The sequence below is a fragment of the Manduca sexta genome, unplaced genomic scaffold (assembly GCF_014839805.1).
Source record: "Manduca sexta isolate Smith_Timp_Sample1 unplaced genomic scaffold, JHU_Msex_v1.0 HiC_scaffold_3534, whole genome shotgun sequence".
Classification (NCBI taxonomy): Eukaryota; Metazoa; Arthropoda; class Insecta; order Lepidoptera; family Sphingidae; genus Manduca; species Manduca sexta.
In genome coordinates this window covers 1-13,234 of record NW_023594613.1, presented here as the reverse complement: position 1 = coordinate 13,234, position 13,234 = coordinate 1, and the positions used below count along the sequence as shown (strand labels likewise).

Genomic DNA, 13,234 nt, shown 5'->3' with positions numbered 1-13,234 from the left:
TTTGGCTGTGATTACACGCTATTCTATTCGAAGTTACATGAAAAACTATTCTTATTTTAGTCCCAAATACGTTCTCGGAGCGCTGACAAAATTATAATGTTTCGATTTAAATATACTATAGCCCGTTAATTCGCACTAGGAATACTGATTAGTAGATTAAAAGACTGCTCTCTTCACACAAACCTGACGCCTTTATGATAGTAAAATTTTAGGTAACGGCTTGCGCGAATTAGAATTCGATCCCGGCATAAAAAGTATCCCATAACCCTTAGGGATAAAGGAGCATCCTAAAATGTGAAGAAAGGTATACAAAGAGTGTTAGAGCAATAAAATGCACGGCGCCCAGCGTCTTAGCATACAGCGTACTTAAGAATTAGGAAACCAAGGGCCCAGGTGCAAATGATAGTGGACCACGACCCAGTGCAAGATTATTGAACCAGTGGGGAAGATAAAATGAAATACCACTGATTAAGGTTAAGGGACCCCGGTAAACCACCTACGGTAACTACGTGCCTATTATGGAGGTGTCCTAAATCCAAATAAACTATTTAAAAGAAACTAACTCTACATACGAACAAGACATATTTTGTACAAGGCTGTTCACTCAGAGCTGTTCATACCAACAAGTAATTTGTTTAATCAAGGCGACGATGGGTAGATCCTCAGAAGAACTTGTCATGTCATGTGAACATTGTCAACTAGTTGCCCAAAGAGTGTACATAGATTGGAAACGGCGAAAAATGTGAAAAATGAATATGTATAGGTAAATACTTATTTAAATGATTTTTCTTTACTTATTGCTATTTATGTTGTAACAATTTTACATAACAGATTAATGTCCTTTTATCTACAGTTATGTAAGATGTGCCATTTGAGTATCACTGTTTACGAATAATAATAAACTATAATAGGTACTTACAGCAACATAACAAGTGATTCCCAAACTTTGACAGTCACTCTCGACCACATTTACTTAATATTAATGTCTTCGGCACCCAATTGCAGAATCAAGTATCGAAAAGGTACACGTGGTGCAATGTAGGTAATGAGTAAGTATCAGAGCGAAATCCGCCATTTCAGTCAATATTAGTAAAAACTCGCTATACAGTTTAGTTGATTACTTAGTTTAGCAATAAAGCTGAAACAATTGGGTGTAGACTTTTGTAACACTGCCTTAATATCAGTAGTCGAATAATTTTTCGTTGCGTTTTTGCCGACCACGTTTGTTTTAGGTTCCAACAGTAGTTTTGCTAGCAAAAGCTGTGTTACATCGATGAATGCAAGACAGATTCACGTTCAAATCAGAGTAAATACTTCGAGTCTGTGGCGCCCTGAGGACTTGGGTAACGGGTGACCACAAAGCCGGTACTGCTTTCCGGAGGGCGCTATCTAAGGGGGGAGTTGGGCATATGCCCAGAGCGGCAAAATTGAGGGCTGTAAAATTGAAGGCGGCTGGGTAGTTGTACACGGAATCCCCAATTTAACCTCTAGGAGAGAAAATCCTACAAAAATTACCATACAAAAATAAATATATTTTTGGAATGACAAGCTTATGACTTTTGATTTTAATATAACAGCGGCGAATATAATTCTGCCTAGAGTGGCTAACGAATTAGATCGAGCCCTGACTTTAGAAACACAGACGGGCGTACCTACATGTATAAATAAAGCTCTAATATTTACTCGTACTTACCTACAATCTGATAACACTAAGATACTATGGCAAAACAATTAAATTGTTTTACTTGATTTACATACGCATTCGGAAATTATAGATAAAGTTATCTCTACAATATAAACATAATAATATTATTCGTTAACCGCTAAAATGTTCCAGTTCATAATTGGTTAGACTGGTTAAAAGTTCTATCAAAATGCGTGAAGAAAATTATGCTGCTGTACTTCACGGGCCATACGACGTTAGAGTTGTGAGTACTTAATTACCTAAGTACCTATTATCTTAGGATTCTAAGATGGTATCTTCTACTAAAGTTACAAACAAAATATCAACACTTTTATTGATTACTAAATTTTGATTGCAACTGCCCGAATTAATATCTTTTGCGTTCCTCTCCAAATGATTGGTTAAATCATAGCTATTTTAAGAATTTGGATCAAATGTATGCTAAATTTCATCTTAGTCCATTTAGGTACACCTTGTTGCAAACATTTTTAACACAGATCTAAACATTCAAAGATTTACTAACTTCTGGTATAACACCCAATATTAGTAATATAGTCGTATGTGTATAGTTCTGATGTAATGACTGTCGGCTTATTCACTAGCCTGGGTCTAGGAGTAGAAATAAACATCTACACACTGTTCAATCAGGAGTAGTTCTATGGTCATAGGTAGAAAATACCCAATACAGAAATTAGGCACTACGTTGTAATGTGCCCATTTATATTTTAATGATAAAGTCTAATTTGTAGACCAGGAACCAAGTCAGCCTGCGCTCTACTTGCGACCAAAATTTTTATTTTATATTCCCTTTATTTCCAGGTTAGGCAAAACATAAATAATTTGAGCGCCCTAATTCTGACGACCTAGTTTTGTCTTTTGACGTTTTGCATCCCCAGGTAAAGATGACTTGCACACACTCTTACGCCTTATACCTAATCGTGAAGGGGTAATACAGGTTTAGACTCTAGACTGATGACCAGAAAAACCTAATATCACTTTACCAGTGTTTATTGTATTTTTTGTTTACAGCAAAAATGGCCTTTACCAAAAATCTCGGATAATGGTGTGTATTTCTATTATATTTTTTTTTTATTAATTGTTATTATTGATAATTCCATCCTTTGAACGATAAAAAGAGAATGTTAAGAATAGCAATCATGCAAGTAGTTAAAAAAACTTCACCAGATTTTCATTTTTCATTCATTTGTAGACGTTTTGGTGAAGATTGAATGCGTGGCATCTGCGGATCCGACGTGAAACTATACACGACGGGCTGTTGCGGCATGGATGTGTTCACAGAACCCTACGTCATGGGACACGAAGGCGCCGGTATAGTTGTCAAGGTTTGAACTACCAGAAAATCATAATCATCAACTACATAATGTCCAACAAAGAATCTGTATTTGACCACATGGCTAAACTTAGCTTCAGCCCAGTCTGGGAGACCTATTCCGCAAATAATACTTACTAGTGTCCATGTTACAGCTATCCGCCACTTCAACTTTACATAAGAAACAAGCGCCAAATCGGATAACGGCAAATTGATGCTGTAAGTACCTACATACAAGTATTTATTGTTCCAGGTGGGTGCCAAGGTGGATTCTCTGAAGGTGGGCGACCGCGTGGCAATAGAGCCGACGCAACCATGTCGATCATGCGACCTGTGCAAACGGGGCAAATACAACTTGTGCGTAAAGCCCCATTACTGCTCATCGCTGGGCGCACCCGGCAACCCTGCCGGTACTACAAGCACGTCGCCGACTTCGTCACAAGTAAATATAATTTACGCAACGCACAGTTTCGTTAAATAACTGCGAGCCTCTGTGGGTACCAATTGTACCTTTACATGTAACGTCTGACATGGAAATGATCAGAAGCATGTAAATTTGACCAAAAACAAGGACTTTTTAAGTGACAAATGTATAGTGCTGACGATAAGATTCTTTTTAAATTTAATTTGCTTGCATTTGCTCATTTACACCTAACACAATGACAATAATATTTTTGTATACCAGAATGCCAGATAATCTCACAATGGAAGAAGGAGCCGCTGTACAGCCCTTGGCGATTGCCATACACGCGTGTAACCGCGCCAACATCACCCTGGGATCCAAACTTGATTCTCGGTGCTGGCCCCATCGGCATACTGTCTGCCATGACAGCCAAGGCCATGGGAGCCAGTAAAATTATTATTATGACTGGTACAAAAGAAGAATCACTTAAGTAGTTTAGAGTTGCTGAATTAGTGACACTTTTGAAAAAAAGGTATTTTTATTGCTTTTGCTTTTGTATAATCTTCGAATCTTCTTCGCCACAAAATACATTTGTTGTGCAACCAGTGGTCAAATGATTTTACTATTTGTTATATATGTTTAGCAAATATATTTAGGTTTAAGTCCAATAAAAACATAGGAACACCGAAGGCAGAAGATTGCGCGTTCGTTAACATACCCACGAGATGGACCGACCGTAAAAAGACTCAGCGTCCTCTAAATTCCACCCACCGTAAGAGACGCACTGGCAGAAAATGGTGGAGGCAGATCATCCGCTCCAGATGCAACCCTAGTGTTGACCACATACACGATCCTCAGATTTGAGGGACCGATTAGAGAGAGATATTAAAGAAAACATATGTGACATACAGTTATACCCTCGTTATTCCAGATGTAGTTCAGTCGCGCCTGGACATAGCCATGGAACTTCGGGGCGGATTACACATTGCTCACCAAAAAAAGAAGACATAGACGAAGAGACGGTAGAGAAGATTATTGAAATATGGGCGAGCGACCAGAGATCTCGATGGACGCGTGGGTATGGCGCTGCGCAGAGAGTGGCACTGCTGGTGAGTGTAGAGTAACAATTTATTTTATAGCCTTCTACTCGCAACTCCATCCTCGTGAATGTCTATCCCCATGATGACTTGGAACGGATTACCGAAAATAACTGGAGCCTATCTAAATTTACCTGTGCGTCTTTTTTCGTCTTATAGCGGGTGTGGTATATAAATACTGAATAATCGAACTTTTGTAAATTTATTATAATATAATCTTACTAAGAAGTTTTTAATGGCGGCACTTCGCGCATTATAATTTTGTCTTAAATAATGTGCCTATACGTTTAGTTAGAACTTGATCTAACTGTTACGCCAAATAATACCCAATTATATTGAGATGATATGAGAAATATAATATTGAATTTATATTCTATCAAGGCAACCAGAACCGCTGGTGTGGTGCTGGTGGTTGCATTGGCGAGCCGAAGGTAGAGCTGCCGCTGTCCCAAGCGATGTTATGAGAGGTCGACGTCAAAGGATCATTCCGAATCATGAATACGTATGTATGACGACGTATTCGTGACGCAGAATATGTTGTGGTGGTAGGCCTCGTATGTAAGGTCGTCATCGTCTTGTTGAGTTTTAGTTCACTCAAATTAAATTATTAGGGTACCTCGCAACACATATTACATAACTATGTCGTTGAGGCTCCCGCGTTTCCATGATGGAAACCCAGTTAAAGATATCTTTCAGTTCCGGTTGGTGCGAGGATCTGTAGAATAGTTCCGATTACAAGTGTAGCCAGCTCTCACCGGAGTCACCTGTGGAGCCGCAGTTGTTTTGTCACAAAACTATGAAAACCAAAGTTAGTAACAAATAATTTTGAACAGGTATCCAGCCGCCATATCAGCAGTTGACAGCGGGCTATCCCCAAAGAAGTTCATCACTCATCACTTTCCTCTGGCAAAAGATTGAAGCGCTAATCTCGCCAAAACAGGACCGCGATGAAGATTATCATACATGTGCAAGAATAAAGACATTAATATACAGTGGATTTTATTTAATACGAAATTGTTGTATACAAAAAATATATATGATGTATTTACTTATTTTATTTGGTACTTACTTATGTATTTTAAAAGTTATATCTGGTGGTCACACCGTCAAAAAGAACACCACGTAAAATATACCTCAGATGTTACTACTATGTATGTTACTTATTAAGTATAATTCTCCAGAGACTTTGAAAACTTATCAAAGAATTTTATGGCATCTAATATCGTATATTTTGATTGAAGTGAGGAATAATCATAATTACCACGGACATCACTATTCTAGATTAGACCATTGACGTACATTATGCCGGCGCTACACATAGTAAAAATATTTGAACACTAATTTTGAACTCTTGTTTGAACTCATCTGTGGCACGGGTATTTGCGTATTTGTGCAAAGTTCGTTTAAATGTTTGCGTACTTGCCATTCAGACCACACATCAAAGCGTTCAAAGTTAATGAGTTGCTTGAATATAAACCTGATTATAATATGAAAAGCTGAAAGTAAAATCATAAAAGTTTTAATTTTAATAAAGTGTCTGTAACTGTTCAAACGTGGCAAAGTCTTTGTTCAAATATTTGTTCGTTGTGGCTCCGCATTAGACACACATTTGTCTGACATATAACCTGTGTTGCCAATACGTCATCGGATTTTAAAACTGATATTTTGGCTTTAAATCTTAGCAGAGATTAAGTGGTTTTAGTGGTTGGTGATTTTTGGTAGTGGATTACGTAACAACAGTTAGTTCGAAATACGTAAATCCTAAAATATTATACGCATTTTGTCACATACATAATATAGATATTTCTGGAAAAATATTGCTGCTGAAAAGGTCTAATTGTACTACTGCGACTCTAAACAAAAAGGCTCGAGGAAAATTACGCTTTAGTAGTTCCATATAAGTAATTTCAGTGGATACGCCTAAAAAGTTTAGCAACACTGCATTTGACAGTTGACAGTGACAAGGCGGCTGGTATAGCGGCTGATGCACCCGCACCAAAGATAGAAAATTTGTTATCAGACCCGTTTAACTCGGCGAAAAAAAGTAACACAATAGCGATGAGCAGCTATCTCACTTTTCACGATTTTTCCATACATTTAATGAATCGTTCCTTAAATGTCTCCTTCTACACAACGTCCTTTATTAGTGTGTGTATTATAGTATAAGCTGTCATTCGATCGCAAATAAGCGTCTCTAATCTCGGATTTTGAAACGACGCGTAGCGCCATTTTTTATTGTGGTTAACCTTTAACCGCTGCTTTGAAATTGAATTTTCCGTTGCAATTCGCTATTTGGATTTGAAGGCGGTTTTCATCTATTTATTATCTAATTATAGTGCTTTATTGTGTGTGAATGTTTTTGTAAACAATATATTATAAAAGCAATCATTTAGTGTTTACCAGTTTAAACGTGTAATTGTTTTCTTCGTATAGTTTGGTTTATTTGATAATATAATGGTTTATAAGTGCTCTGTTCCCGGGTGCAGTACTCGAGGCCGAGGTATTAAATATTATAGTGTGCCGTTCACAAATAAAAAAGGTGGGAAGAGTGGTTAAGGTTATGTCCATTTCTACAAAATTATCTTCCTACTAAAAGCGAAAACATTCGTTTTGTCATAAACATTTTATTCCCGAACATATAAAACAGAATCTAAGATTAACACCTAATGCGATTCCTTTAGTAAACTTAGGAAATACAGATGAATATAAAGTCACAAACCGAGATTTGATATTAGAAATTGAACCCACTAGTAGCATTACTGAATAGCATTGCTGCTATTAAGTCATTAATATCAGATTCTAATGCTGAACTCCTACGTAGTAACAAATATACCAATGACATCTGTTATAAATCGGCCCAAACCAATTGTACCATATCTATGATGTACCTCATTTATTGAAATGTTTTCGCAATAATTTTCAGACAAAAATCCTACTCATTGGCAACCAAAGGGCAAAGTGGGAGTATATTGAGAGACTTTATAAAGTGGATGGTTTTGGTGGCAGAGCAAGAAGCACCAAACTTACTGAGAAGCACATAAATCCAACTTCATATGACAAAATGAAGGTAAATAAATATACATTGTTCTATCATAGTTGTGTTTACAAGTCTTGACTGATTAATAAAAGATTGAAATTCTCCCTTATTTAAGCATGATTATTGTACTTTGATAATTGCTCCTAATATACTTTTCAATATTGACATTATTAAAAATGACCCTTATGCAAACTCTAATTGGCCTAACTGGCATCATATTTATTGTGCTGCTTCAAAGAATAATGCATCAACTGTAGGCATAGGAGTTTATCACCTACAAATTAATATTATAAAAAAAACCTCCTGGACTGGATTTATTTTATCGACAGCTGCCATAACAGTTGATGACAGGTCAAATAATGCCATATGAATAGAACTGTGCTTATGAAAACCTTTTAGATCAGCACAGAATAATTTATGTTTTTCGAAATATGAGTAATGAGCAGTTAGTCTGTAAATTACTTTCCCAATAACTTTTGAAAATTACGAATTTTTGCTATAACAATAAAAACATTATAGACCTATAATTCTTCATATTACTTTTTTGGAATATAATACACAAAATTATTCCTGTAAATATTCTCTTATATAATAATATGTCTTATCAATTAAAAAGGTTTTTAATTTAAGTTTAAATATATCTATGTTTTCTATGTTTACAATACAACTTGTAATTTATTATACTATATTCTTGGACCCATGCAGATAACGCTCTTATCTAATAGAGCTGTATTGTTAGGTGGCATTTTTATTTCGTTTGCTATAATATTTAGTGTACATAATATATGTAGGTTTCTTTTTACAAATATTGAAATTTCGTATATAAATAAACTAGTTAATGTAAGAATTTTTCCTTAAGTTCCTTCCAGTTTTAAGTTGCAGTACACCTGGAGCCCTAAAAATCGTATGGCTTCTGCCTGTAAGTGATAATTTATAGAAAGCAATTTAGTTGCTGACCTATTCTTGAAAAAAAAATAAGATGTTTTCTTTTAAAGTAATTTATAAATGGTTTTCTGTAAGCCAATTTACAATGTCCTCTAATGCCTTATTTACTCTAGCCTCTAGTAATGACTGAGTTTTCTCAGAGAATATTACCGTACTATCATCAGGAAATAAAATCATATCATCATTACTGATCCTTTTCCTTTCATGTTTCCAATAAATCGTATTCTGTGATTAAATTAACCACTTTCCCCAACTTGAAATTGGCATAATGTACAATTGTCATAAAAACCTTAATATAATATGTTAAATTGCCGTATTCTTGTGAAAGTATTGGCCAGAATATAAATTTCTTTGGGCCATTTAATTAAATATCTTTAAGCTCATAACAGATTAAATAAACATACCATGATTAAAATCGTTCATTTATTAATTTACAAATATATTATTTATATTATTAACATTTCAGGTCAAATTTGCAGCCCAAGTTTTTAGCGGCAAGTGGCTACATCACTAGAAATCCAGATGAAGTCTCTGCTATCTCTCAAGGATCATGATTACATAAGTTTAAATAAAGACATTGGAAATGGTTTGTTCACAGCAGAAATTCTTCTTTTATAAATAATTTCTTTGATAGTTTAAATGGTCTTGGTCATTATGGGAATAAGTTAAAACATGCTCTTTCATATAATTCGGAGCACATTGGAATGATGCTGTGAAAAGCTAGCTTCAATGCGCTTTGACGCTTCCAATGAAAGGGAAAGGAAGCCTTTATCACTGAAGCATTTTGAACATAATATAAAAACAATAAAACATTTGTGGTCAGATCTGCTGAGAATTGATGGTGTTAAATTTTTAAGTCTTAGACGTCTTAATCAAGATCCGATAGAAAACTTTTTGGTCAAATAAGGGCACATGGTAATTTTAGTACAAATCCTAATTGTACTCACTTTGTATCGGCTTTTAAAACCTTGTTGATTAACAACATTACTACCGGTAAATCTTTATACACTAATTGTTCTGATGATGATGACAAAATGTTGGGAACATTAAACATTTAGTCAGCCACCAAAAATATGGTTCATACACTGATAGTCTTCAATGTAATGAAACTAACTTTATAGAAATTTCTATACCTAACGAGAATATATTCCAACATATGTCTGTACCCATATATTGCTGGTGCAATTTGTCGTTTTCTGATGTCCAATTTGACCTGCAAAGATTGTGATAATTGTACAAAAGCACTATTATCTCAGAGAGAGTCTAATGTAGATAGGTTATCTTATCCTTCTAATAATTTTAGTCAAATGGTCTGGCAGAGTATTTACATTATTGACAAGATGATGCCTTTCTTTGCAGTGTTTATATTTATTCTGAATTAATAAGTAATTTAATAAAATATATTGACACTACTTGGTTCAACTGTAATATTCACAAAACAGCTGTTATTAAAGCTTTTGGTCCTACATAGTTAGAATGCAAGTTAAGCAGTGGTGTATTAATTTTAATAATAGAATGAATAATATTGATTCAAGGCCTAAAGATATAGAAATGGAAACTCTAATCCGTGAGAAAGTTACAAAAGGATTGAGTTATAGATCACAAAGAAGGCGTAGTTCCTAATCTCACTTAATTAAAGTTCTTCATAGTATTTTGTCCACAATTATTACGATTTTTGCAAATGAAATTGATGTTTTTTAAAGTGTATTACCCACATTTTTGTGGTTTTAAATTAGCTATTATGCTTTCTGTTTATTGTATAAAATCATAGTAGTTTTTAAAATAATCTTCATTATGGTGACTGCTAAGCAAATAGTTGTTAAAATCTTATATACATAATTATGCTTGTACAACCTAAAATGAGCCTACCAGATAATTGTCAAGTAAATTACATTTCTACAAAAAGTAGTATTATGTGTATGTTTTCCAAATTGTTCATATTTTTATTGATTTACATTGTGCAGAATTAGTAATTTTACCTTTAATTTAATATTATATTTTCATTATAATGTATCCAACATTTTTTGTATTTTGTAGCATTTTTAGTAGCAAATGTGCCATTATATGATATTGCAAAATGTTAAATTATGCATGGAATGCTTTTCGTGAGAGAATAATCATATTCAAATAAATTCTTAGTTTTGTGTTTTAGATTAGTTATTATACCTAATGCATAGTGTATAATGGTGAATAGCTTAAGTATGTCTCCTTATATTGTGTAAAATTATAGTGCTAGTCTTCACAATTATCTTCATTTTGCTAACTGTTAAGCAAGCCGTTGTTAAAATCTCATATGCATAATTATGCTTGAACACGGTAAAATAAAAATGTTTATGTTTCCAAAATAGTTCATATTTCTATTCATTTACTATGTACAAAAATATTATTTTTACCTTTTTATTTAAAATCATGTTTTCAATATAAAATATCTAACATTTTTGTCCTTTGTAGTAATTTTTCTTACAAATGTGCCACTAGTCAGTCATTGTATTGTCATTATTTTTAATTTTATGTAAATTGTTATTGTTAAATTTATATGCAATCCAATTTTGTGTCTTGTATGTTATTGTTGATTTATATGACAAAATATTAATAAGTGGATGACAACCAAAAAATCATGTTGTTGCATTTGCCTTTATAATATTGAATTGTAATGATGAAAATTAAAATTATGTTGGTAAATGTAAGCAGCTGAACGGTGTGCACTATTTATGTATTTGCTTTATGCCAGTCCATGTTTTTAATCCGTGCACCACCTTATATAAGCTATGTGACTACTTTGTATACAACATCTATAAAAAAAATGTGGTAATTGATGACAAAAAAATAAGCCCGGAGTTCCTTTCTGCCTTTCTTCTTCGGGTAGTCATCTCTTAGGTAGCTAGTGAAAGGCTGGTGGGTTAGCTAGGTAGGGGCCTATATTGTATTCTTCGACGGCGAAGATCGTGATGCATTCCTTTTATTTTATTAAGATTATATCATATACCTTTTGTCCTGTCGGCTCGAGCTGACTTCTTTCGTTTTTATCCTTTATATATCAATTATTTTTAAAATTTTAGCGTCTGTAGTGCCTTAGTTGTTTGTTCATTAATTTATTTGATTTGTTTTAAACGTATCATAAGTACAGCAATAACTTTGTTTACCTATATTTTATTTTATTGAACAGAAAATGCAATTATACGGACTGCAATTTTAAGTAAAAAATATTTTCGCTGGCTATCGGTAGATTCTGAAATTATGGTAAATTATGAAAAGTAATGAAAACATTACTAATAAATCTTTATATTTAGATAAGAAAAGTTGTTTTATTTTATTTGTCAATATTTTAAATGGGTCAACACGTGACACTACATTTACGCCGTGTACTCACTGTAGAAAACCGATAACCGATTTTTGTATTAGTATGAAACAGCCTAAGCACATCCTAATTATTTAAAAATCGGTATATTCGGAAAAATATCGATTTTCAATACGGCTACGTCTCTAGTACTACGGCCATATTTATTTTCAACATAACCTGCGTGCAAGTGAGAATAATAAGGGTCACAGGTTTTTCACACGGGAAAGAAAGAGAGTTCCAACTATTCATGAATTAATTGTATAACATAATATAGACATGAAACGCATGCTAGTGTGGGTTTCCTTATCGTGTTAAAATCAATGTATGAAGTTAACCGTCTCTAGTTTATTGGTCTCTGTTTGTTATTACGAGGTACAATAAATGAACCACCGATTGTTTTCCTGTTCAAAATAAAATATTAAAATGAAATGGCATCAAAGAAGACTTTCTGTGCAACAACAAAAGTTGTCTAAAAGTATTTTGGTATCACAAAAGACCAAGATCCAAAACGAATTCCAGGTATAGTTCCTATGATAATTATTTAAAGATAAATTTAAAATGTAGGTAACTTTAAAATTTACGCTTTATTTCAGTCATAAAAATAGTGAGCGGTCTCAAAGAAAAACTCCAAATTTGTTTATCGAACATCTTCAAATGGAAAACTATCATGTGAGTGTAACTTAAATAAAAGCTTTATTTTTATAGTAATTCTCTTGCTTATTTTGTACCTACTTATGTGTATTGCCGATATTTTTTACTGTAGGACCCCACCACCATCCACTACCAACACTTCTAACCATGTGGAAAATATTCAAAGGACTGCTTCATTTGTTTCTAAAGTCCAGGTGAAGAAATATTTTATCATGTTTAAATTAAAATGAATGGCATTTCCACATATTAACTAATACAAGCGTAGCAAAGTGACCCGCTAAAAATGCACCTGATGGTAAATAGAATGGGGTCCAATAGAATGTTGACTGAAAAGTTTATGATTACCCCTTGGCAGTTAACCTGATTATGCTTGCCTAATGGAAAGATCTCGAACGAGACACAACTTACATGAGCCACTATGGGGATTTTAACACCTTGTGTACAGTGATCGCCTCCGGGCTTGGAGGCAATGATAGTGCTATTCTCTATTTAATGGACCTGTACCGCAGGAGGCCTCTATAAGTGTGATTGTTTTTTCTAGTGTGGGTGAATATGTTTTTAGGGTGGATTTTGCCCTACTCTTACTCTCCTAACTACACCTATGAATATACTCAGGGATTTTTTAAATTTAATTTTACCTATAACTTACTTTACAAAATTTAGGTGTGCAAATTTAGTTAGATTCAAAGTAAAATATTTGTTTTAGGTTTCCAATGGTACAGTACAAAAATGATAGTGCAAATAAGT

The 13,234-nt window shown here is 34.0% G+C and overlaps 1 protein-coding gene and 1 long non-coding RNA gene across 2 annotated transcripts; both read left to right on the top strand.

Annotated features, from left to right (window-relative positions):
* The first annotated feature begins 1,691 nt into the window (after positions 1 to 1,691).
* LOC115448306 (sorbitol dehydrogenase) lies at positions 1,692 to 5,491 on the top strand. The gene is given in 16 exon segments (XM_030175701.2): positions 1,692 to 1,928; positions 2,714 to 2,747; positions 2,895 to 2,915; positions 2,918 to 3,027; positions 3,268 to 3,415; positions 3,418 to 3,447; positions 3,450 to 3,456; positions 3,700 to 3,801; positions 3,803 to 3,885; positions 4,349 to 4,386; positions 4,388 to 4,411; positions 4,413 to 4,526; positions 4,896 to 4,926; positions 4,929 to 5,016; positions 5,348 to 5,454; positions 5,457 to 5,491. Coding segments are annotated over 16 exon segments (1,026 nt in total). The 5' UTR covers positions 1,692 to 1,874.
* Positions 5,492 to 6,760: 1,269 nt separating this feature from the next.
* LOC119193024 lies at positions 6,761 to 9,654 on the top strand. The gene is made up of 3 exons (XR_005113798.1): positions 6,761 to 7,014; positions 7,438 to 7,581; positions 8,963 to 9,654. It is a non-coding gene; the product is annotated as an uncharacterized LOC119193024 (long non-coding RNA).
* Positions 9,655 to 13,234: the final 3,580 nt, after the last annotated feature.